At 31.6% G+C, this 27,347-nt stretch overlaps 5 protein-coding genes across 10 annotated transcripts; 2 read left to right on the plus strand and 3 right to left on the minus strand.

The window, feature by feature from the left end:
- Positions 1-1,059: 1,059 nt before the first annotated feature.
- Positions 1,060-1,798, minus strand: LOC128195758 (probable protein phosphatase 2C 1). The gene is made up of 2 exons (XM_052874265.1): positions 1,401-1,798; positions 1,060-1,328 (listed from the first exon to the last, which is right to left on the minus strand). Exons 1-2 carry the CDS (start codon positions 1,542-1,544, stop codon positions 1,062-1,064), a joined length of 411 nt encoding a protein of 136 aa, XP_052730225.1. The 5' UTR covers positions 1,545-1,798; the 3' UTR covers positions 1,060-1,061.
- Positions 1,799-6,293: 4,495 nt separating this feature from the next.
- Positions 6,294-8,736, plus strand: LOC108324888 (60S ribosomal protein L5). The gene is made up of 9 exons (XM_017557826.2): positions 6,294-6,397; positions 6,883-6,952; positions 7,042-7,133; positions 7,308-7,434; positions 7,514-7,593; positions 7,668-7,784; positions 7,860-7,994; positions 8,098-8,267; positions 8,454-8,736. Exons 1-9 carry the CDS (start codon positions 6,395-6,397, stop codon positions 8,557-8,559), a joined length of 900 nt encoding a protein of 299 aa, XP_017413315.1. The 5' UTR covers positions 6,294-6,394; the 3' UTR covers positions 8,560-8,736.
- A 2,158-nt stretch (positions 8,737-10,894) lies between these two features.
- On the minus strand, positions 10,895-15,734 carry LOC108325037 (AP-3 complex subunit mu). 6 transcript variants are annotated; one of them, XR_001831799.2, is made up of 11 exons: positions 15,570-15,732; positions 15,365-15,464; positions 15,173-15,283; positions 14,996-15,085; positions 14,648-14,895; positions 14,139-14,348; positions 13,740-13,947; positions 13,173-13,406; positions 11,938-12,051; positions 11,413-11,542; positions 11,147-11,201 (listed from the first exon to the last, which is right to left on the minus strand). XR_001831799.2 is itself a non-coding variant. In XM_052874266.1 (10 exons), exons 1-10 carry the CDS (start codon positions 15,602-15,604, stop codon positions 11,118-11,120), a joined length of 1,434 nt encoding a protein of 477 aa, XP_052730226.1. In that variant the 5' UTR covers positions 15,605-15,733; the 3' UTR covers positions 10,904-11,117. The 6 variants fall into 6 exon arrangements, 5 of the variants coding, with proteins under 5 accessions (XP_052730228.1, XP_052730226.1, XP_052730227.1 ...); XM_052874266.1 differs by lacking the exon at positions 11,413-11,542 and having other exon boundaries at positions 10,904-11,201; positions 15,570-15,733; XM_052874267.1 differs by lacking the exon at positions 11,413-11,542 and having other exon boundaries at positions 11,076-11,201; positions 11,938-12,041.
- Positions 15,735-16,680: 946 nt separating this feature from the next.
- LOC108326661 (Golgi apparatus membrane protein-like protein ECHIDNA) lies at positions 16,681-21,120 on the minus strand. The gene is made up of 6 exons (XM_017560270.2): positions 20,943-21,120; positions 20,584-20,640; positions 20,288-20,491; positions 20,078-20,137; positions 18,883-19,009; positions 16,681-16,920 (listed from the first exon to the last, which is right to left on the minus strand). Exons 1-6 carry the CDS (start codon positions 20,955-20,957, stop codon positions 16,832-16,834), a joined length of 552 nt encoding a protein of 183 aa, XP_017415759.1. The 5' UTR covers positions 20,958-21,120; the 3' UTR covers positions 16,681-16,831.
- Positions 21,121-25,348: 4,228 nt separating this feature from the next.
- Positions 25,349-26,849, plus strand: LOC108325214 (galactinol synthase 1). Its single transcript, XM_017558242.2, has 4 exons — positions 25,349-25,750; positions 25,848-26,168; positions 26,251-26,385; positions 26,472-26,849. Exons 1-4 carry the CDS (start codon positions 25,418-25,420, stop codon positions 26,667-26,669), a joined length of 987 nt encoding a protein of 328 aa, XP_017413731.1. The 5' UTR covers positions 25,349-25,417; the 3' UTR covers positions 26,670-26,849.
- The last annotated feature ends 498 nt before the right edge of the window (positions 26,850-27,347 follow it).

Raw genomic sequence — 27,347 nt, forward strand, 5'->3', positions numbered from 1 at the left:
CAAGGTTTCCTAAAAAAGTATTAAATTTAATGATCACAAATAAAAACTTTACAATTCTAATTATATTATTTTCTTTTTCACTTGGTTCATAATAGCATGACTGTCAATTACCGACTCGACTGGACGTGTCGAACACGATTTATCACTGTATAAATGTCTCCAAATATTTAATATTTATAAAAATAATATATATGCTTTTAGATTTATATGAAACAAAAAAATCATTTTGGAATCTCTCATCAGAAATTCGTCCAAACGTAAAAAGTAAAAAAAAAATTTTCTATAAAACCTAATTTAATTTTACAAGAACCATACAACACCAAATCATATTTTAAACAAATTCCTTTTTAAAATTTAGGTTTAAACCCTCTTTTGTTTCTCATATCTGTTAGTAAATCTCAAGTGAGTCCTTATATTTTTAAGTATCTAAATTAGTTCAATATTTTGAAAATTTGAGCCAATTTTGTCATTTCTGTTAAATGTTCTCAAACAGTGTTAACAAATGCTGAGCTGTAATTATTTTTAAGAGGACGTGTCATTCTGATTAAACTTAGTGAGTGATGTGTTTTACCATCTCAATTCCACCTAACATTTAGAGAGCCTTCAATCTACCGTGTCTCTCGCACGACACGCTCCACCAGCTCTTCTCTTCCCTCCCCCTTTGCGTCCTCCCCCGTCGTTGCTCCACTGGCACCACCACCACCAACAACCACCACTCACAAATGCAATTAAACCTAACAGTTTCAAGCTCACAAATGGGAACACAAAATCAATATCCCAATTCAACTCCAACTTCCAAAAATGTGATAAAAAACCTGCATAGAAAATCCAATGAACCATCCCAGAAATCCCAATTTCAAGACCGCAATACACTAACAGGAAATCCCAAGAGAACCCAATCAAAAATCAGAGAAAGATGGAGAGGAAAGGAAGCTTGCCCTTGCGCCATTGTCAATAACAGATTGGAACCCTGGTAAGATAAGAAATCAAGAAAATTGAAAAAGAATGGGAAACAATCATAACAATAAAATGGTGTTCTTCTACTACCCACTTCACTATAGTCACAGCAGTGCTCCCACTGCAGAAGCAATCCACATAGAGTTCATTTTATCCTCTGTGAAGGAATCCTTCTCAAATTCTACACTATCAAATTTTACATTCCCTTTAAAGCAAGTTTTATCATACCCATTTCGCTTTGATTCAGAAGAATGCAAAAATGATAGCAGTTTAAGAGGTATATCATCCCTAACTTTGCGTGCAACAAGATGACCATGCGGATCATGCCCATCAAAAACACCACAAAAGATCATATCTTCAGACATGAAATCCTGCACAGATACAGATCCAAAATAGGATTCAGTGTCTAAAATTAACAGTCTTTCTTTAAGCAATACCCTTACTTCCCACACAATCATGGCATCCTGATTACTACCCTTGCGGCCCTGCTGCGTAAAGATGCACGAACCCCGGCTCTTTCCATTAGAGAAAATTCTATTGGGTAAGGATGGTAAATGGTGAAGAGAAATAACATGATCAGAGAGCATTCATTGCTGGTGGGGTAGATGAATGCGAAGATCTTCCCGGAAGGGTAATGTTCCGGTGGGGAGAACATTCACCGTTGGCGAAGTAGCAGTATGGCCGGAGTATATCAGCGACGTCGGCGCGGATCCAGAGTCGGATCTCGTATGGCCCAGTTTGAAACCGCACCCCTTTTCCCTCAGCTCATCCATCTTCGTCGTGCAAACCAGAACCTTGAGAAAGGAAAAGGCTCAAAAGGAAAGACAAAGACGGTGAAGAATGATGAAGACTCTGAACAAACACATCCCTAATGCAAGTTCAGGAAAATAATCCCTAATTTCATGCCACATCAAAAACTATTTTTTTAAATATAAATATCCACGTAATTTAATCCTTATAACTGAGCTAATAATATGTGCATCACGTCATCAGAGTTAGACGGCGTTACTGATAAATTAACGGAGAGAGCTTAATTGACTCATTTTAACAAGTTTATGAACTTGATTGAGATCGAAGAAAAAAACGATAACTCACTTAATATTGACATACAAATACGAGGATAAAACGAGAGTTTAAACCTAAAATTTAACATCGCAATTCTAAGATATGATAAGTATTAGAATCATGCTCCCACTAAAATCGAACCATTTGATGTTTCCTATATTAATTTATTGCTTTCCTTTTGTATGCAGATTTTATTGTGATTGGAAAAATATTAAAGCATTTACTGGATCAAATACAGTAATAAGGTAATATATGGTTTTGGCACCAGTTTAGTTTTATAGTTGAAAAAACCTTTTTATTTGTAGTGTTTGGACTATATAATCATGTGTCTAAAATTTATCTCTTCACGTACACCTGTACTCAATTTTAATAATTTTGTTCACTAATATAAAAAAACCTGAATGAATTTTTAAACAGAGTAAATTGGTTTTCTATTTTTTAATGGACATAAATTCATTTGATTTAAATATCCTACTTTATTCAATTATAGTAGTACACTGCATGCAGTATGAAGTATGATTATTTATATGTGCCTCTGTATATGTTTTTATTTTTTTCAAATGTTTATTCATTACATATAATTTTATTTTTCGGTCTTTTGTTCCCAAGGCATACTCCATAGAAGTATGTGAAAATAAAATGATGGAACGGTTTGCGACTGGAGGTTTGAAGTTGGTCTTAAAATTTAAATAAATTAAAATAAGATTCTGAAAATAACTTTCAGTTCATTTTAGATAAAATCTTACATATTCATTAAAATACAATTTAATTTTGCTATTCTTAATTTTCAATTAAAATATAATTTAGTCATATATAAAGAATAAATTAGATTTAAATGATAATATATAAGAATCCATTTGTATATTATTGTTATTTATTTATTGATAAGTTTCAAATAACATAAAACATGGTCAGAGATAGACTCAAAAAATTACATAAGTTTATAAACATTGAAATTAAATAATTTATATGTATATTTTTTATTTCAGGCACTGAATGTTAGAAATAGCGTTCATCACCACTGAATGTAAGAAGATCAAACTGGTGTAAGAAGATTAAGCGAGGGAGACAAAACTAGGTAGAAACATAGTTATAGAAATTTAGAAAAATTTATATTTTGTGACGACAATATATAGAGTGATATTTGAATGTCATTTGTGCAAAATATAATTGTCATAAACACCATTTTATATCACGTATCATCTTATTTAATATGATTTTTTGTAGTGTCATCATGATCCAAAATTTGAATATGCGGAAGTAACTTGTTACTTTAACTTTTAACTTTTAATATGAAATTGGAATTAAATACAAAATCATTGCATATTGAAACATGCATTTAATAATTTGAATTTTACCTTTGTTTCGGTTCTCGTTTATAAGAGAAGAAGAGTTAACTTTGATCTATTAAAGAAAGCAAATTTTGATAATCTCTGGATTTTGTTATAACAAAATGATTAGTATATCTTTTGTTATAAAGGGAGTACAAAAGATTAAAGACAACTACAACCCATCTACATGGATGCTAGACGTTACTTCAAGATCAGCAGAATCTGAACTTGGACTAGATATTTCCCAAATTTATAGTGAATCAACCGTATATGAGTAAGTAGGAGAACTTTATTTCTACTTTATTGTTGTTGAAAATTTCACATCGACTAGAGATGAGACCAATTCATAATTTATAAGTGGGTGCAAATTTCACTTTACAAACTGATTTTGTGGGTTGAGTTAGGCTTAATGTCCATTTCTAACATAGTATCAGAGTCATGGTTAGAGCCTATCCTAGCGATAATTTATTGTTTGTTATGCTCGAGGTAAGTGGGTGCAAATTTATCGGACCACTCATTAAAAATGTCTAATCCCATGCTCGAGATGTATATATCTCGATATGAACGGTGTGTGTTGGAAGCTCCGTCTCGACTAGAGGTCAATTTATACTTTGTGGGTGCAAACCTCACCCTACAAGTGTACTTCTAACCGTTGTCTTTGACTACTATTAAAATTGATCTCTATGATCTTCTCCAACAACTCAATTATCTGAAACTAAGGTTCCTTGACTCCATGTTTAGTAACTGATACTAAATAAACATTTAATAAGCCTTTTATGTTCTCAGCATATGCTAAGAATTAAAGAATTTCACTGGCTGCTATGGTGGTTATGTTCCTCTAGATATGGTAATGAATAAACATTCTAATGAAATTACTGCAGCATATTAGTATTTGTAGTGGTAAATAGTATCACACAATGTTTGACTATGGCTATCTTCGTATTGGATCTGCTAAAGTTTCTTAGCTTGGTGTTAGTACTATGTCAAATTATTTGTAGGAAAAAACAAAAAACAAAGAAATAAAGGTTTATAGAATTTTATAGCATTTAAAAACTGCAGAAACATGTGATATTCCAATGAAAACACGAGAGCGTATATGGATTTCTCATTAAAAATAGTAACAAAAGTTATAAAATGAGTAAGAAGCATGTAACACTTTAAATTTTTTAATGATTTGCATTTTCGACCAGGATGAAAAGAAAAAAAATAGAAATAATATCATTTCTTTACATATGAGAACTATAATTATTTTATATAACTTTTATTTACATTCATAATTTTTAATATTTTTAATTTTATTCCTTATTAAATTTAAAAATATTATTTATGGTATCTATACAATTAGACATATATCTTCTTAAATATAATTTTATATTAATTAAATCACTCTCATATTTTTAGTTAATAAAATAACGACACTAACATATTTGATTATATAAATAATATAAAATTGTTAACATTTTAAATTTTTGAGTCTCACTTATAAATGACAATGGATCGGATATATGTAATGTCCACCTATTATTTGTCGTCTAAAAAAATTGTTTCGGTATCAGTCACATTATCCATTGGGTATTTATTAAGAAATATTGCAGTATTTTTATACATGTAAATACCATGGACACAGACAAATATTTTTATATCTTATTCTATTTTAAATTTTAAATAAAATTATTTAAAAATAATCTTTGTAAATATACAAGTAAATACAACATTAATTTTAAAAATATGATTTAAATCAAATTACTCATTAAAATATTAATGCAATGTAAATTTAAATGAATTACACTAAAATATAAATTTAATAAAATTATTTCATTTTAATAACTTTCATTTTATAAACCTCAATAAAAAAAATATATATTAAGTCAAATAGTAAAACAATATTTCAGTAATTAATATCTCTTTCACCAATAATTTTATTTGTCAATTTAATAAATAAGAATACGATTTAATTATAAACTTCTCACATTAACAATAATTATAATCTAAAAGTATACGTGAAGGATTCTCTACATTAGGAAGTACATCCTCAGTCATATCTACCCATAGAAAATGCTTAGGTGACATCTTTTACCACTTTCTAATTTGCTAAAAAGAAAACATGAGTGCAAAAAGTAATTCCTCGTGTGTTGTTTTTGAAACAATGAAGTTAAAATCCACATGAGATATTTCAGTTTTTTTAGTGAGATGAGGGTATATGTAGAAAGGGTGTTGCTTCCTCCACCACCATCCTATACTTCCTTCACCTCCCCACATTATTTTAAATACAATTATATGCTTAAATTAAAAAGAATTTTATTTTTATCCTATTTTAAATAATTTGAAACCCTAATTTTACTTTTTTAGCACCTACCCACGGAACTTTCTTCCCCTTTCCCCGTTTCCGTTTCACCTCCCGTACTTCCATTCCTTTTTCTTCCCAGTTTTTTTTTTGTTTGAAAGCTTCCATTGTCGTGTGAAGGAGCGTCGCCGTCGTGGTGTGGAGGAACATCGAGGAGCGTCCAGAGCATCAACTAGCGTGAGGAAGTATGCATCAACGGAGGTGACATGCTTCAACGGATGTCCCCTAATAAAACAAACCCTAAAATAAACTGCTTGATAATTCTTTCCACCACCACCAATCTTTGCAACTTGCAGTATCTCACAACCACGAAAGAAAGAGAGGAAGAAATATAATGTTAAAATGAAAGAAAAGTATTTTAGTGATATGTATGGGACTAGAATAGGTTATTAGTGAAATAGGTTGTGAATGAGTAAAATTAAAAAATAATAACCTTAAAATAAAATTTTATTGAGGGACAAAATAGTAAAGGGGAGTTGGAGGGAGCAACACCCATGTAGAAAATATGGTGCAGGATTTCAAACAGCAGGTTAGTCCAAAAAAAATAACCCCATTTGGGCCTACAAAACCCTAAGCCCACAACAAACCAGTCTACCCAAAACTCAACGTCTTTATAAGCAAAAAATATTGGCAAACCCTAATTTGCTTTCACTCTTCCATCAGTCACAGTCGGGGGAAGAGACCGAGCTTCACAGCAATGGTGCGTATTGGATCCTTCTTCTTTCATCTCATCAGATGCCCTAATTTGAACTTCAGTTTTACATGTTTTAGTTTGTCTTATACTTTTTATTGTTTGTTATAGTAAGGGTTTTGGGTAGTTATAGTAATATTTTCCTGAACAAGAACTATCCCTAGTTTCGAATCTAGTCTTGGCATCAATTCCAAAGGTTTATAGTCCCAGAAAAAGACTTCAAAAGGGTAGGTCGTGGAACTGAGTTCCGCTAACCGCATCTTGCTTACAAAAGTGTCCAATCCAATCAATGTGTTTACGTCGTCTCTTTGAAGTTTTCAATTACGATGGGGTTTTGCATCTTGTTCCATTGTTTTCTTATTTTTTTTTCAGAGTTTTTATGCTTTTGATAATATATAACGGATCTGTTTTAAACAAAGCTTTGCTAAGTATGTGAATTATATTATGTCTCTTTTCTGACATAAATTGTATCGAAACTTGTGTGTATGTAAAAGGCGTTTGTTAAGGCTCAGAAATCAAGGGCCTACTTCAAGAGATATCAAGTGAAGTTTAAAAGAAGAAGAGGTGTGTTGTTTGTTTTGTTTCTTTGTGTTTAATGTTTAAATTGTTTCTTCCATACGTTTTTTTTATAATTGTAATTTTAATTATCGCAGAGGGTAAAACCGATTACCGAGCCAGGATTCGATTGATTAACCAGGATAAGAACAAGTACAACACTCCAAAATATCGCTTTGTGGTTCGATTTGTATCCTGCTTATAATTTTTTTTATGTTATGACTAGTTGGTTTTACTTGTTTAGAATTCATTGATCGTCCGATTTTTATGTTGAGACATACTTGGATTATGTGAATAAGTGAAGTTATTTTACCGGTATATGTCCTGTTATGTGTCTGTGTACAAACCTTGACCTTCTTATTAGACCAACAAAGACATCATCGCCCAAATAACATCTGCTAGCATTGCTGGCGATATTGTCCTCGCTGCAGCATATTCACATGAGCTGCCACGCTATGGTCTTGAAGTAGGCCTTACAAATTATGCTGCAGGTATTTTCTGCTATAGTTTATCTCCCCAACCCACTTATTGTTTTGTGCCTATATCTCACTCTTTTGGGTCTGTGAACAGCTTATTGCACTGGGCTCTTATTGGCCCGTCGAGTACTTAAAAAGCTTGAAATGGACGAGGATTATGAAGGAAATGTTGAGGTATAGGAGTTTTCTATGATCTGTGTTTGTATTTGTTTTTACATCTTATTTAGTTAACTTTTTTCACTTTTTAGGCCAGTGGAGAGGATTATTCTGTTGAACCCGCTGATACCAGGAGACCATTCCGTGCTCTCCTTGATGTTGGTCTTATCAGGACTACAACGGGAAATCGTGTCTTTGGTGCCCTTAAGGTGATCTACCCGCAATGCTACTTGGTTTGTTTCTGATTTATTAGTTATTAATGGAGTAATTGTAATCGTTTACAGGGAGCTTTGGATGGTGGTTTGGATATTCCTCACAGTGACAAAAGGTTTGCTGGATTTGATAAGGATAAAAAGGAGCTTGATGCTGATGTTCATCGCAAATATGTCTTTGGTGGACATGTTGCTTCTTATATGAAGGTATGGACAGATTTTATTTAGCATCGTGCTGGTAGAATGTTTTGGAGCTTTATTGTGACTTTTCAAAGGATAAGCTAGGCAAACCATTTTATTTTTTTTGCAGAGCCTGATCGAAGATGAGCCAGAAAAATACCAGACACACTTCAGTGAGTATATCAAGCGTGGAATAGAGCCTGATGGTATAGAGGAGCTCTACAAGAATGTCCATGCTGCCATCCGTGCAGATCCTACTGTCAAGAAATCTGAGAAAGAGCCACCAAAGGAGCACAAGAGGTAAATTAAATCGCTCTGATAATTTTTGAGAATGCTTATACGTTCTACAAATAATGAACTATGTATAGTCTATCAATTTTTTGGCTTTGCACATGTTTTTAATATAGTTTGTGCTCATTATATTGTTTGACATTTGTAATGTCTGGTTTGGAGAATGTTTCTGAAAGTATTTCCATCTTTGCGTAGGTACAACCTGAAAAAGCTCACTTATGAAGAGAGAAAGGCCAAGTTGGTTGCACGCTTGCAGGCTCTGAACTCTGCTGCTGATGTTGATGAAGATGATGATGAGTGAAACTTTATCATGGGTGCAGTCTAATTGCTGCATTAATAGGAGGTGTTTAACTTGCATCTGGATCACAATTTTGGGATACTTTTGGAGTGGAGTTATATTTATTTTTGTCTTAACATTTAATTTTAATGGATTATCGATGGTATTTTCCTTAGTAGTATAATCAGCCGTTTACATTTCCTTGTCGGCCTCAAAATTTATGTTACAACGAACAGCAAAATTACTAAGGCAAATTTTAAGAAAAAAATTACTAAATTTTGAGATGTTTAATTATTTTGTTAATCACTATTATTTTGTTAATTATTTAGTTATTCCCTTAATTACTAAGGAGATTTAGTTTTAATATCAGATGAAATTTCGTTCTAAAGATTACGCTCTTATCTTTTAATTGTAGTCAATTTTTCAACTTAAAATCAACTTATTTTTTGTGTATGTTTATTTTATTTAAATTCGATTTCGGTTGATAGCTATATTTGTTCTTTAATTTTATGTTTATTTTATTTAAATTTTAATTTGAACTTGTTGATAACAAAAAGTAATATATTCATAGCGCGGTCCGATCTATGAAAATAATATAATAATTGATCTTAAAGCATTTCTGCCTTATGTATAACTATCAAAGTTTAAAATAAAAAATATATTTATAATTAATAAGTATTTACTCAAATAATTTCAAATTTTAGATAATATATGGGGGTTTTGAAATTAATGTTCAAATTTTAAATCTGAGATTTTTTTAAATGTTCTTTGTCGTCTTATTCTTGTAAAACAGAGAATTATTAATTATTAAAGTAATTGAATTAAACAAAATTTAATTTAAGTTAATTTTATTCTTTGAATGTTTAATTTAATTTGATATATTTATTCATTATTTAATACAAATAAGATAATTTTATTATTAAGTATTATTGCACTGGATAACGTATTAAAAAAAACAATGTATTCTAAAATTGGATTTTCATTAAAAATAGTTATATTTTACTTACGGTTTAAAATTTGATTTTTGTTTCTATCTTTTAGTTATATTGGAACATTATAAACATATACTTTATCTTTATCTCTAAAGATATAATGATATATAAATTTGAAGATTAAGAATTAATATTTATAATATACTTCATTAACTAGAATATAAAGAAACCTATGTAATATATTAAATATGAATAAGGTAAAATTTTATGTTATTTCTACTTTTTAATTCAGTAGTTTATTTTTAAAATTGTATTTTCACTTAAAATCATTATGTTTTATCTATGGTTTATAGATTATTTTATAAATTATAAATATTATTTTTAATATTAGGTTATTCAATCTAAAAATTATTTTTAATATATTTTATCAAATTATTTTTAATTTTAACGTTAAAGTTTAATATAATTTGAGAAAACTTATAAATTAAACTTTAGTAAGTTATGAAGTTTCTATGAAAAAGTTATTAAACTTAAAATCACACTAGTTAAGACAAAAAAAGTGTTCCATCTTGTTTTACAAAGAAACACAATTTGCATGTTGGTCGTATTTACGTTAAATTTTCTTACTTCTCTCAAAAATAATTTGAAGTTGTATGGTTTGTCAAGTGTTTTTTAAGTTCATATATTTTCTTGTCAAGTATATATGGCACTTAAGTTTGGTCATTTGTATTACTTTTTTTTCTTCTGTATAACATGATGTTACTTTATACCGATATGAAAAGAGCTGTTAAATTGGGTAACCCGGCTAGACTCGGCTCGACCCACCACGGATTGGTCATTTAGTGAGTCAACTCAATTCGGCTTACTTATTATCGAGCTGAAAAAATTCGAATCCGACTCGACCCACTACGGGTTGGTGGGTTAAACGAGTTGGCTCACTAGTTCATTTAATTATAATTTTTTTTAAAATAAGAAAGTTACAATTTTTTTTTTTAAATTCAAATATAAACAAACGTAACTCTAAAATGATGTTAAACTCCAAAGACAATTCATAAAAAAATATTATACAATCCAAGCGTAATCCAAAAATATGTACACAAAAGACGAACAAATAAGTTTTTAATATTGAAAATTTTTGTATCACTTGTCCATTTATAATATCAGAGTCTTGAATAAATAAATCTATAATATTTTTCTCTCTTACAACATCTTTTTTATCACCATCTACGATATAATAAAAAAAAATGCTAACTAATAATATTAAAACACAAAATAATAAATAATTAAATTAAATTAGGTAGATTGGTGAGCCAACTCGGCTCACCACAGGTTCAATCCGACTCACCACGGGTTCAACCCGATGAGCCGGGTTGAAAACTAACCTGTATAAAAAAATTACATTTCTTTCAAACCCAATCCGGCTCAAACCCTTGGTGAGTCGGGTTGACTCGCGGGTTACAATCCATTTTGACATCATTATATGAAATATAAATGATGGGTACCACCCGTGCAATTAAGGGAAAATTACATTTTTTATGGTTAATGCTTTCGTGTTGTTTATCTAATCATAAATGAGTTGAACTAAACTCGTTTTCACATATTAAGGCATATTGTTGCAACGATGTCAAAATTTTAAATGGTTCATTCATTTCAATTAGATTCTACAATGTCACCCAAAAAGAAAGACTTCTTCCCCAGTATGTCAAATGCTGGAAGTGCTTCATCATACAATGCCTGCAAGTCAAAAGAATCAACAATTCTCTTTGTGTTTTACTCAGTATGGAGCAGTTCACAACAAAGAATCTGAATGAGAGCACAGTATAACAAGAAATACTATTTATACAGCTTTGAACTATGCTAGAATTATGGACATCAACGCGAATACAACAAGCATGACCAAGCAATCCTAATTCATGGTACGGTAGCAAATCCTTTACAATAATACCTTTTAAAATTGCTTCCTGATAACTTCCTTTGCAACTTCAATTTATGGAATAGTTGGTTCACAACAATTGTCTTTGCCTATACATTTTAAAATTGACTGGTAGGACTCTGTCATGATATTTTCAAGTTCTCTGTGGAAAGTTGACTGCTGTCAGTAGCTAGTTTGGATAACAATAATCAATAGATGTTTCCATAATTTATAGATATTATCTTCACATTGTTGTCATCAGATTGCATTTTACAACACTAAATATTGCTTAAATAGCTCAAATATACATCATTTTATTGTTTTGGGAAATCAACAGAATACTCCAGGAGAACACTAATCATCAATGACATTCATTAAAAGGTTTTGAGGGCATTAACTGGTTGCTGATATATCTTATGCATCCTATACTCTGAAAACATCCAGTCATGCAAACATGTCATATGGTGGAGAGAAGAGGCATATGAATATTTCAATGCCCTCGCATAGTTAAAGGCACAACAGAGAAGCATGCAAAGAACATTTATCAACAATTAATACCTTGTCCCCAGTGACAAGTATGACTAGTTGGCCATCTTCTGCAGGCTTCTTGCTACCCGAAACAGGAGCTTCAAGGAAGTAAACCACATTTTTCTTTTGATTGCCTGTGAATTTCTTTCAATTCGAAAGGTTGAGTAAGTAAAATGTGAAGTACCATCTAATGCATATAGTAAGAACTGGCAGATATAGTATACATCACAAGAATAAATAGAATGGAGCTTATATTTAAAAGTTGGATTTTTTTACGTATATAGGCAAATTTGAAAATCATTTTATTGATATAGGCAAAAATTTAAAAAATTACGCATTTAGACAAGTCGTGGGGGTTCAGACGACTTCAAATGAAGAAGTCGTGCACTCCTGAAACGATTTTAGGTCCAGTAATCGATTATCAGGCCTTGTAATCGATTACAGAAGTCTGAACTCATGTAGAGGAGGCACGACTTCACCTGTAATAGATATAAGCTCTGGTAATCGATTACATCAGAAGGTTTTAGTGTTAAAACAAAGAGTTTTTTTTGGTTCTGTGTGCTATGTTTGTTAATTTGTATATAATTAGTAATTATTACAATTTCCATTTAAATGTAATAATAGAAATGTTAATTTGTATATAATTAGTAATTATTACCATTTTCATTTAAATGTAATAATAGAAATGTTAATTTGTATATAATTAGTAATTATTACAATTTCCATTTTGACAGCCCATATTTGATATGCTTTCCATACATGGTTAGCATCTATATATGCTTCCATTTTGACAGCCCACATTTGATAGTTTTGTCCATCAAATACAGGTGCAGTAGTAAAGGATGTTTGAGATTCAATCTTATGTGTGGTGGCTATTTTGTGGTTGTAGGTGTTTGTGGGTTATATCACAGATCCCGTGAGAACTTTTTTTGCTCTGATACCAATTGTTGGGTTTTAAAGTATAAGAGGCAAAAAAATGAAAGGGGAACTGATATCTTTTATTGAACATAAGCAGTAAATATTTAAACTACAAGATTTGTAACCAACTTTGAAAAATATTTACTAAACCTAATTAATTAAATAATGCATAAAAAATAGGATAGGGATATATTTTTATTTAACTTATTTGACTCCTTCAACCAAATGTTGTTTGAGTCACAGAATTCCAACAAATTACAAAAAAAACCACCTAATGTTATACAGGCAATAATTTCATATCCACACTATACAAATGACTTATGGTAGATCATAAATTATGATCTTACATCAAATTGACCTGCCCGAGTAAGAGCTCTAAAACCTTTGTAAAATTGGTATGGTGCATTCTTCAGATCCAGTTTATCTATTTGCAGACCAGAGAGGGCGACACCCATAATCCTAAAACCCACTTGAAATGAGGGGCAGACATGAAGGCGCTCCAAGCCAGTTTCAATCACCAATAATCCAGACATGGAAGGGGCTTTATCTTTTGGAATCCGACCAATGGACCATATGCATGTCTGGTATGATATAAAGAAAGAATAAAGCAAGAGTAATGATAGGATAAAAGTTTACAGTGTCAATCAGTCTGAAATCATCGTTTTTAAACTAGTTATTGTAAAAATCATTGCAATCACTTAGCAATGGATTTGTAATTGGATAACAGTATGAAAACCTTTTATATTATGCATATACTATCTATAATGATGTTGCAAAAATGGACCCAGAAGCTTGTCTTTAATGATTTTAATTATTCTCAAGTTTCACAGTGGATAATTAATTGTCAATATGAAACACTGATGCTCACTACTCACTATTCACTAGAAACATGATGCTAGCGAAATTTTAAGTACCTTTTTAGCAAGGATGTTCACTGTTCCATGATTTGAAGTCAGATCAGCTGACAAGATGAAAGGAGGGAGCTGAAACTGAACAGTAACCGAGTCGATTGTCTTTCCAGGATCATTTCTTATTCCAACCAATACACTAAGACGGCATGTCCCACCATCAGATATTAACTGCGGCTTTACATATATTGGGGTGCTCTTCAACTTTCTTACCCTGAAAAGTGAAGTGCTTGAATTATTGAAAGAACACAAATTGGGATAATTTAACATTCAGAATCACAACTGTATCCATTACAACTTTTTCCAAAAAGATTTTGGTTCTTGATAAACACAGCCAAGAGAAACAAAGCTCACACATGCTAGTTTCAAATTTTGATCCAGGCAACACACGAGGGGATTTTGCACCTGTAACTCATAAGCTTAAATTGTCCATCAGGAGGCACAAACGAAAGAATTTGATGAGACTCCCAAGGCCGAAAACGAACACACGGATGGAACCTGACATCATCTAGGACGGAAGGATTTGTAAAAGAAAGGGTCAAATCAGGAAAACCTGAGATACGGGAATTTACTTGAACTTCACCATAGATCTCACATTTCAACAAACCTCCATCCCTGAATGAATAAAGCACTTTAGTTGTGACTGCTAAGAAATAATGAAATTCTCCAAAAGATAAAAACTACAAAAGAGCGGTCTGAACATGATCTGCAATATTTTTTACAAAAAAGGTTCCTCCAAGTTCTGACTTCGAATAGTTAGTAATATCCCATTCACAAATATTGTAAGGTAGATGTCCCATTACAAAAACATTGTGGCATTCGACCGCAATATCCAAAAAGTAAAAACACCGTTAATATTATCAATATCAAAGTGTAATATTAAGAAGTGATAAAGAAGAATGTGTATAATAGACCTGTTAATAATCGCATCCATTTCTTCAACAAGGTCAACATATACTTCATTGTTGGAGTACTTTGGCTCTGCTGTTCTCCAGGGAATACAAGATGCAGTAGCCCTCGGAAGGGTATCACTCACATTTGAATTGCTACCAGTCACAATACTCAAAGCTTTGTTAACCACATTTGGCGGATTAATAATCTCTCGCAGGATACTAGGTTCTGTAGTTAAGGGGAATCCATTGTCTATCATCTCATCCAACAACTAAAAGAATAACGCAAAGTAAACTGGTCAGTTTGCATCTAATCAACAGAGACCAGTTGATAAAGCTATGTCAGTAGACATTAGTACTCAAGATAAGTACCTCGTACACAATGACAAAGTTGTCTTTAATTATGTCTTCGTTTAAGGCCCCAAAATAATCATTGAGAACATCAGCGGCCCTACAAAGGAACTAAAACTGACATAGTTAAGGGAAAAATCATTAAATAAACAGAGTAGCATTCATTCGGCTTCATATTCTGAGTAGCCAAAAACATACCTCAATGGCCATCAAGGGTGGCATTTCAATTTGCGTGCACCCCAAAAAAGTGATTCCATCGCGAAAAACTTGGAAAATGTAATGCGAATGAGAGGTGATCACTGGTTGTTGCTAAAAGTAAAATAGTTGAATGAAGAGCGCAAATAAATAAGGTCAATGAAGTTCAAAAATCTGAAAGAAGAAAAAAAAAACCTTGAAGGAGTCGCCAAATGAAACGGCTTGTTCCCAGAACCAGACACATATGGAGCGATCGACGCAGTGCCCCGAAAGCTGTTTCTCTAGTACTACCTCTCTTCACATGGAATCAAATTCAAATTGCAATAAAATTTAACTGAATTTGGAGCAAGTAGAGCAGATTTAAAATAAAATAAAGATTATGAAGTTTGATTTATCTTACCCGGCATCTGAGAGGAGAAATATGCACTGCAGCATCACTGTCGTTCTCTGGAGTATACCCAAAATCGGAAGCAGAATTGGTAGTGAAGAAGATGAGAAAAAGTTTGCTTTTGCTGCGAAACTATAAACAATTCGTCAGCTTTGCAATGATTCCAGTTCCAACCACAAAGAAGCTGGCAAACTTTCCTGCTGACATGGATATCCAATAAACTATTATCTTAATTTAATCTTAAGTGAAGATTAAATACAAATAATTTTATATCTGATTTTTAAATAATTATTACAAAACTCTGTCACAACATTGCTGTAATTTATTTCACGCAGTCACATGTTGATTTAATCTCAAAAGTTAAAGTATTTAATTATATAATTTACTTTTATGTTTACTAATGTTATGAATTATGAATGATTAGATTTTTTTTTATATCAATTCTGTTTTGGATATATTAAGAATTATTTCATGGTAGTTTTATAATTTGATTAAAGAAATAATTTGTTATAAATTGATATATTCATGATTATCAAAATGATATTAACACACTTTTAAACACTAAATAGAAAAATATATAATTTTGTGATAGACGGAAATTGGAAAGGCTGGAGTTGAATTATGAAATGAACTTCGCCAAATAATTAATAGTGTGTTACATAAAAGAAGCAGAGAAAATTATATGAAAAGGTGTTAAACGTATCAACAAAAGGAAGAAACAGAAGGGAAAAAAGAAGGAATTTATACTATTTCGTAAAATAAATTTTAAAATCGAAGGTTGCAACAAATAAATTCTACAGTTATCGGAGATACAGAGCTTTATATAATTGGAAACTCTGTTTTTCTTGTCCTGTGTTGAAGTGGTTAGAAACAGTTAGAATTTATATATGTAGACAGGAAAAGATGATTAAAATTAAATCATAAATTTTATGCGAGTTCTGCATATATTCTGTTCAGTGAAACAACTGTGGCCAGTTACCCGTGATTATGAAACATCGTCATTTATAATTATTATCATTCGTTTCCATGAGTCAATATCCTGATTATATATGCCGTAAAGATTTTTTTTGCAGTCAATATTGAATATCCTTCAATGGAAAAAGAATACAAGAAAAAAACATGATTTACGCCTAAAAATAACTGTTTCGCTATTAGATCATAAAAGTCTCATTCAAGCCATTTAATATAAAAAGTACAAAATTTTGCACGTGCTGTATAATCATGTACAAACTTCCACCGCATCTCAATTCAACTTGTATTTCCATCTTTCACAATCAGACGACACTGAATGCTGACTGTAGGGTTGATGAGAACCGAGAGGCAATTGTCTGAGACGCAAATTGTTGTATCTGCTTCTTGGCATCTGAAATAAAACCAATAAGCTCACCATTGCAAGTTTTAGCCATTCATTTCGAGTATATAACCACTCTTGAGATGAGTAAAACTAGACTTATAGAGAACTCCTTAGGCGTGTATGTTTCACAAACATCCCAATCATTCAGAATGAAACATGCCTCCGTGGTAACATCAATTAAACCAGATGGAATGCAGAAAATATTGATACAATACAAGACCCAGAGCTCCCAATCTGACAAAAACAGGTGCTAGTACAAAGGAATCATCGTTCCAAAATGTTTTTTATTACTTAACACCCCCCCTGCAATTATTTTGTACAGTAACAACAATAACTGTAATTGATAGAGTTCTTTATGCTTAAGCATAATATTCACTTATTTCATTTTTTTAGACACTTGAAGATGACTCTCACAGTTCTCTTTTTATAATTACAGTAAAAAAAAGCTTTAACATATTTTTTATTGATAACATTTTGAAATTCTGTTGGTAGGATTTAGGGAAGAAAAAAAGTTAAGAGAATAAAGGAACATGGAAGAAGCAAAGCTAGCCAAGCTAACATGATTCCTTGCTTGCCCAAAATTGACCTCGCTCTTAATCAGTCTTCTCCTTGCTCAGACAAAACATAGACCAAAGATTACCATATATGGAAGATCAGGTCTTCCCAGCAAGAGATCAGCGTAGCCTAGTGAGTTCTATAGGCAAAGAGCATGAAAACATTGCTTCCATGTTATTCAACTCCAACTAAACCCTCTTCTATTGGGGTTAGATATAATCACCAAACTCTCTTGTATGTGTTGACTATATCTATGTACAATGTTATATTACTCTTATCCTTTGATGTTTACTCTTAATGCTTATTGTTTATTGTGGCTTACTCAATCATAAATTAGTGAAGTTGTAAGAGGTTCGAAAACCCTTATGAGTTCTTGACCTAAGATAAAACAATCAATAAATCATTTGTCTAGGAAAGAGAATGACTTATTGATCATCTTCAAATCCTTGAACACAATGCGTGTTGATTTTATTAATTTGACAAGGATTTGTAATTCAATTTGCTCTAAGAGATTGGAGTATACTTAGGTTCGCTTTGAGAAATTGGAGAATAACTTTTCATGATAAGGATTGATGTCAAGGAAGAAGAGGAAACTCTTTATTCATGAGCTTAATGAATCAGGAGAGGGAGGTGTGAAGTCTATCCCAAGAATATCCATCATATATTTCAATCTGACTAGCTTTCATATTTAAAAAATATCAAAAATATTGTAGTGTTTAATTTTTACTATTTTTTAAGTTATTGCTATTTAGTCTCATTTCATGCTTGATTGTTTCTTTTATGCCTAGTAGGATCAAAGTTAGTATAATTCTCAGCATTACATCGAGTCCACGAGGATTCAACACTTTAACTTTTAAAACTACTAATGCTAATGGTGTGCTTCGCAGAAAGTCACTAGTAATATATTCCAATTGTTGTGAATGTAGAATGAGACTAAGAGCACCCTACATAAGTTTATATCAGCACCCAAACCATTTTTCATACTGAACATCATATCCAACCCTGGGGAATTATGATTCAGATATTAAAAAGGTCATGTTGATTCATAACGAAGCCCTTTCACCAACAGGGAATTGAAACAAATATCATAAATTGGCAGTTCACAAATAAGAGGTGGACTCTAAACATGAATCATCTATTAGGGATCATCCTAATATGTCAACAAACTTAAGGAAGTAGGAGAATGCAGTAAATTAGAGTTCACATTTTTAGAAATGAGATGAGGAAAAGGGCACTTCAAGATTAAGTTTCAATAACTTCATGATGAGATATATGTATAGTATATATCATAAACAATAAAAATTACTTGTATCTTATTATTATATGAAGATGGTTCCTCCATTCCAAATCAATTTTTGAATATTAGGAGAGTGGAAAACATACACTTTTAAGAATACTATCAGTAAACTTACTAACCTTTTTTGCATTTGGTAAAACCAACAATATTTGCAATGCTGAGGGTCAGACAAACTCCAATAACAAGGAGATAATCAGCTTGAAGCCTTATGAGCGAGAATATTGCCAGAAAAATCCATGCAGTAGCCTGTATAAAAATACAAATAGAAAACATCAATTCTTATGTTGATCACCATTACGATTTTAACTTCTCGGAGGGGGATTGTATCAAAACTACAAGCAATTTTGTTAATGAGAGATCATGGTTTATGGAAACAGGTCAAAACAGCCGACAAAAATCTGCTAGAAGGGGTAGCATTTTAAAGTGGATGCAAAAAATATAAAAAACTAAACAATTGAACATAAAACCAACGTGTTAAAGAACAATGCACAAAAGAAATGCTCAATTCATAAACTTTAGACACAGAGCACTAGAACCTAAATAAACACTTACGAAAAAAATGGAGTGCAGAATAAATCCAAAAAGACAACCGAAGGAACGGGAAAGAAAAAGAAACAGTGTCTGCCTAGAGAATGTAAGGATATGGAAGAGACACAAAAAGGGGTCAGGGAGCATAAAAACCAAAAACAGGGAGGAAACTGTGGGAAATAGAGTCTAGGCTGGCCAGAGGTGGACGAGGAAAGATCTAGAATGGGAGTGAGTGCTGAAAATGAAAACTGAGGAGAAAGATACAGGTTTCCTGAAGATTGTGCAACGCAGCTACACTAAAACTTATGAATCATGGGTATATCCATGAATATGGGTCTAACATGTCAGGTTAGAGTGGCCCCGTTTTTTTCCTGGGAATTTTCCACCATAACTGTTTTTTGGCTCTATTGCGCGGTGAGCGTGATATTCACCATAGCACAACCACAAATCTGCCGCACCATAGACTCAGTATGGTATCTTCTTGAAAGTTGGTCACGCCATCCCATCATCACATCAGAACCACCTTTCAGACAATGACCCCAAGCACTAACACACCATGCCATGTTAATTCCTAGAGTTTCTCTCCATCTGGCGGGTATTAACCTATTTAGAATACCATTTAATCCTAAACAACACATGCACCATGTGAATGAATCTGATCAATATTATTACATAAAGCCCCCATTATCAAAAACTGCCAACGCCCACATTTTGACTGTAATTCTAACAATCCGAGAGAAAACTGGGAATGCCATTGCATACGGTAATCAATCTATATTTACTTACCGTAAGGTACAGGGTCCACCAGAAAAGCCAAGAATCTTTCTTGTTCATCCGAGACAATGACTGCAGGGGGAAAGTCAATGTGTAAGGTGCAAGGAAGTATCTATAAAGAATTAAGCGCTCGTTCTTTTGCTATGTTTCGATTCAGCAGAAACAGTATATGACAGAGATATCATTTCAAAAATGCCACTGATCTGAAGAAGAACTACCTACCTCTTGGTCAAGACACTCAAATTTCCAAACACTCTCACCCAGATCATTGATTTCATTCCACCACCTCAAACCAACTAAAATTCGCCCACTCACATTCTTGACTACCCAAAAGTCAAGGGCAGCAAGAAGGACAGTCACCACAAAAATGATGACAAAGTTATCGATAAAGAGGGCCGAGAGAATATAAAATGCCAAGGATGCAGCCTGCAAGATACAGAGAAAAAACTTATGCCTCAATGAAATGAACATGGCTTGCATAAAAATACATATTAAAGTGCACAATTGGATAAACAAACCTTGAAGAGGACATGAAAGAAGCAAGTCCTGGGATTAGCGTAGTTTTCACCCACAGGCTGCACACAGAAAAATTTATCTAATCAATTAAATCTGGAAAGAATCAATATTCAATACCAAGACCAATCATAAAACATATCCATTTTCAGTGTCCAGCGCAACAAGTGAAAAATCGAGCAGAAAATCAAAGACATTGTAAATCATCAGAGGAAATTAAGCATGTATGTTATTTGGTTAGATAATCTCGGCGACAAAAATGAAATAAACTTTATTTCAAGAAACGCACAGTAATTGAATGAAAGAACTTGGATAACACCAGATCTAGGAATTGCGAAGAAATGTAGAAAGGTGGTTGACTAACCTGGTTGGGATCCATGTGTACAGATGAGAGAGAATGAACGAAGCTTGCAAGTAACGATGAGTCTTGGGAACTATAGCATACCAGATCTCATACCCTCCAACGAATTTCGGACCAAAATTTGTTAGCAAAACACTTAAATAAATATTTTTTGAGAGTAAGAACTTCTTTATTTCGAGGAACTGCAAACTGTACAACAAAAACGTTTCGTGCTGGAAAGGAATTTTACTCGGGCTAATGATTGGGCTTTTTCAAGGAGATGAAAGGAAGATTGCTTCCTGCACCCTATTATTTTTCTTTCTAACATTTTATTTCTGTACCCATCAAACATGTGAAATACCAGAACTGACCTTTATACCTTTTTTTACTTTATCCTAAATTTTCCCGTTATCACTTGATTGCATCTTTTTCTCTACGTTCATGGTGACAACTGCTTCCACCAGTGACAGCGCAAACAACAGAGAAAAGCTATGAAGCCTACAAATTGCCACAAATTTTCACAATTGTTAAATGTTTCTGCACCCACGATGACCCAAAACTGAGACATTTTACGGATAAGATATTTTATGCTTCCTGGAATAGATTTTCCGGAAGTCATATTTACACTTTGTTTTCACCTTTTTCAGAAAAAATCCCCATCTAATTGCGGAATTACCTTTCTGTAACGAAACAAAACTAGTATTACAGAATTTATTTTTCAGAACATAGTAAACTACTTGCAGATTTATTAATCAGGAATATTGATTTCAAATTCCGAAAACATAATTCTAGAATAAATTTCCCACCTCCACAATCATTTAGGATAACATTTTATTTTCCAAAAACCTTCAACAATGCAACACTAGTTCTTCCTTCTTCACTATGACTCCTTTATTGAGATAGATTTCAAATAAAAGTCTCAGGGCCAAAATGGAAATTAAATAAAATGATGGAGTACAGGAAGAAAATAATAGAGTGTAGGAAGCAATTGTCAAATGTTACAAATTGGGCTATCTTTCGAGCCCAGTACAATAAAACAAATTAGCGGGCCGGGTGGAAGCTTCATGCATTTCAGTACGGATGCTTCTCCATGTATTTCCAAGGTTTCTCCACCTCCAAACTTTTTTTTAATGTCTAAACTACTCTCTTTATAAATGTAAATTTTTCTCTCTCTCCTATAATTACCTCATCCACTCATTACCCATTTTTACTCCCATTTTTTCTTAATCTAAATATAGTGACACTTAACTATATTTTAAAAGATAAAGCCTCTAATCAGAATTCAAAATCTGATTTAAAAATTTACAAAATTTCAAAATTTGGTGAAGAAAATTTTTCAAATTTTAAAATTTAATTTAAGAACTCAACAAATTTTAAAATCTGTTTTGAAAACTTATCGAATTTTGAAATTAGGTTGAATGTATTTTCAATGTTTCAAAATTTGATAAAGTTCATTTCTTCCAAATTTCAAAATTCAATAAACACTTTCTTTATATTTCAAAATTCACTATTGATTTTATTATTATATTTTATTTATTTTCTTTTCTTTTTTAATTTTTTTTTGTTAAATGTGTTTTACTTGTTTTAATAAATTATATGTTAAAATATTAACATAGATTGAATTATTTAAATTTTTATTAAATTAAAATTGATCCAAATAAAATAATTTTTTTATGTTAATTCAGATGAATATATATATATATATATATATATATATATATATATAAATTATACTAATAAAAACAATGATTAAATTCTATTTTTAAACATAATGTAAACAGGATTTTCAAATTTTAATAATGGAAATTTAAATTCATTTGAATAAAGGTTTAAATAAAATTTATTAAATATGTTAAGTTTAGTTAATCAGATTTCATATTTATATTTAACCTGATTTCATTTTAATATAATTTAAAGTTAATTGAATTTCATTTTAGAATAATTTGATATTTTAATATATTTTAAATTATGTTAACATGATTTCAAAATTAGAATTGACATATTTATTGGAATTTTGCTTTAAATTAGATAAATTATTTGAAGAATACAATGATGATGAATTCAGTTATAATAAATAAAAATAGTAAAATTTGATACATTATTCCTACAATTTTTAATGATAAAATTTATATTATTATATTATAAGTTATAATATCATTAACAATATTATGTTAATTATAATATCATTAATACTATTAATAATAAATTATTTATAAATTAAAACGTGTAAATATATAATTTTTTATTACCGAATTTTGAAATTAAGTAGGAGTGTTCATCAGTTTTGAAATCCAAAAAAAATAAATATACATCAAATTTTGAAATTCGAGGAAAATAAATACTGATTTCAAAATCCAAAAATAATAAATATCATATTTCAAAATCTGAAATCAATATATATTGGATTTCAAAATTATGTAAATTTTTTAATCAAATTTCAAAATCCAATAATTTTTTACACTAGATTTTAAAATTGAGTAATTTTTTAATATGAATTTCAAAATCTAATAAGTTTTCTAAACGGAATTTCAAATTTTAATATATGCGAAAAGAGACTAAAGAAATAAAAAAACACATGAAGACTTAAAGGATACATGATTAAATAAATATAAAAAATACAATAAATACGCTTTGGTAATGAACAATTGCTTATCTATTTTTATTTTATTTTATATAATTTTTTTTACTGATAAAAGAAACTGTAAACTTAATGCTGGGATAAACATTAGAGGTGGAGGGAAAAGCCGCCTTTCAGTATATATTTTGTAATTTCTAACAGATTTTTTTAATTATTCGGAACAATACCTTTAAAGTATTATGAAATATTAAATATACATTATTGTGCATGTTAAAACAGTTAAAATCATGTGCATGTTAGAAGTAAAAATTCTGTACTTAATCTACAAGCAAACAGATAAGTGAATGATAGAATGCATGTTAGAATTTCACTAGTATCTTTTCTACAATGATAGAAAAGCAATACAAATATTCTTATTTTATGTTATCAATAAAAATTCTTTTTAATTTTTTCTTTTCATTTTGACGTCAAAGGTAATAATAATCAAAATATTAAAAAAGAAAAAAAAGAAAGGAATCTAGAATTTCAGAGAATATTCTTGTAAAGGATGTTTCCTAGGTGTTGGCAGTGAGTTTCTTTTGTCAAAATTTAAGGCAAACCTTCGAACCCAAGTTAAGGCTGTCGGCGTTGGAAAAGAAGATCAAAGCATTATCCTAAAATTATAAAATTAGGTTTCACTTGACTATTTGACTATTCTTCATGCTGCAACATCTTATAACATGGATTAGTGTCGTGTTTTTTAAATTTCTTTTAGTGACCTTACTATATTTTATTAATTAATAAATAAAAAGAGTCGCAAAATGAATTATATTTGGTCCACCAACTAACAAAACCAGAAAACGATTGTGATAGGAAGTTAAACTAACTACCATGTGGCTCTCTCTCCACCTTACAGCACCACCCCGTTTACACACGCAAAGAATTTCATGGATCCCACAAAAATATACAGAGTTCCCAACAATACCCTCATTTAATGCCACGTGTCCAATGATAGTCCATGTGGCAGTCGGTGGTGATGATATCCACTGTTTGGGCGGTGGCAGTTAAGCTCTTAACGGATATTCTATCTGTACTCTCTTTTTCTCCTTTATGCATGCCCATATCTTTCTTTCATCATGTCACCTCAGTTTAACTTTTTCCAAATTTTTTGGATGTCGGTTTTTTCTTTTCAATTTTTCCTCTCTTGCATGTGTCCATTTCAACGCTATTACTCCATATTTTCCTCAGAAAATAACTATTATGACAAAAAAAAAAACAAATATTTCAATGTGTTTTCTTTACTAGAAATTGAAGATTCTCTCATGTTCCTAAACTATAATAATTTTGATTCAGGTCGTTTTATTAATTTCTACTGAGATATAAAAAAATCAACTACGGTTTGCTTGTAATAATGACATAAGAGTCAGCTTGTAAATTGTTGGCTACATTAATGTCAAGATTCTATTGATCAACTAATAAAACACGCATTCTACTATCATTATTTTTCTATATTATCCATTTTTATCAAGGATTTATCATAATTACACCTAACAGTAATTAATAACACCAATAATTCATCCTGAAAGTGTGCTAGAATACTCTAATGTTATAAAAGTACACTAAACGGATAATGTGAATTGATTGATAATTTCTTTAATTGATTAACCGGAGAAAAGACCATATCTAACCGCGTGATCAGTGGAATAATAAATTAATTAATCAATGAAAGATATCCGTTATACATAATTCACCGTGAGATTCCAGAACGATCTCCTAACCCTTGGATTAATGACGTAGTTAATTACTATAGTACCCTTCGGAGATCTATATAAAGAATTGTGCAACTCCCGACCAACACAACAACAAACCAAGATCTTCCTTGCAACTTTCCAGTGTCCTGTCTAAAATATCCTTCAAGCAAGTAAAACTACTCACTGAGACCATGGCCCCTGTCATGACCACCGTGGAAGCCAATCTCACCAAAGCAGAAGCTAAATCCGCCGAAGGTGTTGACCGTGCCTACGTGACCTTCCTTGCTGGAAACGGTGACTATGTAAAAGGTGTGGTTGGGTTGGCGAAAGGTCTGAGGAAGGTGAAGAGCATGTACCCTCTGGTGGTAGCAATGCTACCGGATGTTCCCGAAGAGCATCGCAACATTCTCATCAACCAAGGCTGCATTGTTAGAGAGATTGAGCCCGTGTACCCTCCAGAAAACCAAACCCAGTTTGCCATGGCATATTATGTCATCAACTACTCCAAGCTAAGAATTTGGGAGGTAAACACACAACTATAATTCATCTTTTAATTTTTGTTCTTTTTCCCATTTTCTTATAGTATTAATGTCTTGTTTTCTTTTCTGCTAAATGTTCCAGTTTGTGGAATACTCTAAGATGATTTACCTAGATGGTGATATCCAAGTGTTTGACAACATCGACCACTTGTTCGACTTGCCTGACAACTACTTGTATGCGGTGAAGGACTGTTTCTGTGAAGCCACCTGGGCCCACACTCCACAGTATGGGATCGGGTACTGCCAGCAGTGCCCCGACAAGGTTCAGTGGCCCGCCAACCTTGGGCCCAAGCCTCCTCTCTATTTCAACGCTGGGATGTTTGTTTACCAGCCCAATCTGGCTACCTACAAGGACCTTCTTCAAACAGTTCAAGTCACCAAGCCCACTTCCTTTGCTGAACAAGTACTAATTGCCGATACAACAAACATGTTAGTATGCAATTAGCTTATGACAGAAACTTATGATTTTGTTTATTGTGTTGCAGGATTTTCTGAACATGTACTTCAAGGGTAAGTATAAGCCAATTTCCAATATGTACAATCTTGTGCTGGCCATGTTATGGCGTCACCCTGAGAATGTTGAGCTTGAAAAAGTTAAAGTGGTTCACTACTGTGCTGCGGTGAGCGTTGAATTCTGAATGAAATGAAAATGGAATGTAGAATAGTGATATAATATTTATTTATTTTGGTTGCATTGGTGTGACAGGGATCAAAGCCTTGGAGGTACAGTGAAAAAGAGGAGAATATGCAGAGAGAAGATATAAAGATGTTAGTGAAGAAGTGGTGGGATATATATGAGGATGAGACTTTGGATTATAACTATTCACTCAATGCAGAAAGGTTCACTGAGACGCTTTTAGAGGGTGGCGAACTCAATTACGTTCCTGCTCCATCTGCTGCTTAAAGTGTTTTTGCTTCCATATACTATATTTAAGACTCGTAGATCATTAAGTTTTATGGATTTGTAGTTGAGAGGACCCTTTTTGTGTGTCCTTTTTCATATATTTTTCTTTTTTTTCAACTAGTATAACCAGATTGGTGTGATAGGATTTTACATTACATGATTCACATACTTTTCTTCTTATACACTACTTATTCCGTTGGTGTGTGAAAAAAGAAAATTCCGATTCAATTTTACTACTGAATAATAAATTAATCCTTGAATTTTATTACATAAGGTGAAACATTCTTTGAAAAATATGATCTAATATTATATTAGTTTTAAAACCTCGTGACTTAATGATAAAATTATTCTATAAACATATCAATAAAATGTAATTGTGTGTAACTATAAAAATATTTAGAAGTAGGAGTGCTCTATAACTATACAATCATCATAGAACATATAATAAGATATAATTCTTTATTTTCTTTTAAAGGAACAATATTTTTCTTAAAGAATGCCTCTGTGCTGTCAGAAAATGTATAAAATAATGAAAAGATTAATAAATCCTGAAAATATCAAATAAAATTGTAAAACTCAATCACTTATTATCAAGTTAGGTATTGAATATACCTCAAATAATATTTTTCAAGTTTTGATTAATATAACTGTCAAATTATTTTTAAATTTAAAAAAAAA

The sequence above is a fragment of the Vigna angularis genome, chromosome 3 (assembly GCF_016808095.1).
Source record: "Vigna angularis cultivar LongXiaoDou No.4 chromosome 3, ASM1680809v1, whole genome shotgun sequence".
NCBI lineage: Eukaryota > Viridiplantae > Streptophyta > Magnoliopsida > Fabales > Fabaceae > Vigna > Vigna angularis.

What these genes read in the sequence shown, in the direction of transcription:
- LOC128195758 (XM_052874265.1), bottom strand. Translation starts at nt 1,544, where the DNA reads ATGCTCTCTGATCATGTTATTTCTCTTCACCATTTACCATCCTTACCC. An exon ending in ATGCCATGATTGTGTGGGAA is followed by an intron (nt 1,329 to 1,400) that starts GTAAGGGTATTG and finishes GTATCTGTGCAG; the next exon opens with GATTTCATGTCTGAAGATAT.
- LOC108326661 (XM_017560270.2), bottom strand. An exon ending in TCTTTCATGTCCTCTTCAAG is followed by an intron (nt 20,492 to 20,583) that starts GTTTGTTTATCC and finishes TGTATCTTGCAG; the next exon opens with GCTGCATCCTTGGCATTTTA. An exon ending in TTTTACCAAATGCAAAAAAG is followed by an intron (nt 16,921 to 18,882) that starts GTTAGTAAGTTT and finishes GTTTTATTTCAG; the next exon opens with ATGCCAAGAAGCAGATACAA.
- LOC108325214 (XM_017558242.2), top strand. Translation starts at nt 25,418, where the DNA reads ATGGCCCCTGTCATGACCACCGTGGAAGCCAATCTCACCAAAGCAGAA. An exon ending in CCAAGCTAAGAATTTGGGAG is followed by an intron (nt 25,751 to 25,847) that starts GTAAACACACAA and finishes TAAATGTTCCAG; the next exon opens with TTTGTGGAATACTCTAAGAT. An exon ending in CCACTTCCTTTGCTGAACAA is followed by an intron (nt 26,169 to 26,250) that starts GTACTAATTGCC and finishes ATTGTGTTGCAG; the next exon opens with GATTTTCTGAACATGTACTT.
- LOC108324888 (XM_017557826.2), top strand. An exon ending in GAAGTTTAAAAGAAGAAGAG is followed by an intron (nt 6,953 to 7,041) that starts GTGTGTTGTTTG and finishes TAATTATCGCAG; the next exon opens with AGGGTAAAACCGATTACCGA. An exon ending in ATCGCTTTGTGGTTCGATTT is followed by an intron (nt 7,134 to 7,307) that starts GTATCCTGCTTA and finishes CCTTCTTATTAG; the next exon opens with ACCAACAAAGACATCATCGC.
- LOC108325037 (XM_052874266.1), bottom strand. Translation starts at nt 15,604, where the DNA reads ATGCTGCAGTGCATATTTCTCCTCTCAGATGCCGG. An exon ending in TTTCTCCTCTCAGATGCCGG is followed by an intron (nt 15,465 to 15,569) that starts GTAAGATAAATC and finishes TTCCATGTGAAG; the next exon opens with AGAGGTAGTACTAGAGAAAC. An exon ending in TTTAAGCTTATGAGTTACAG is followed by an intron (nt 13,948 to 14,138) that starts GTGCAAAATCCC and finishes TTCACTTTTCAG; the next exon opens with GGTAAGAAAGTTGAAGAGCA.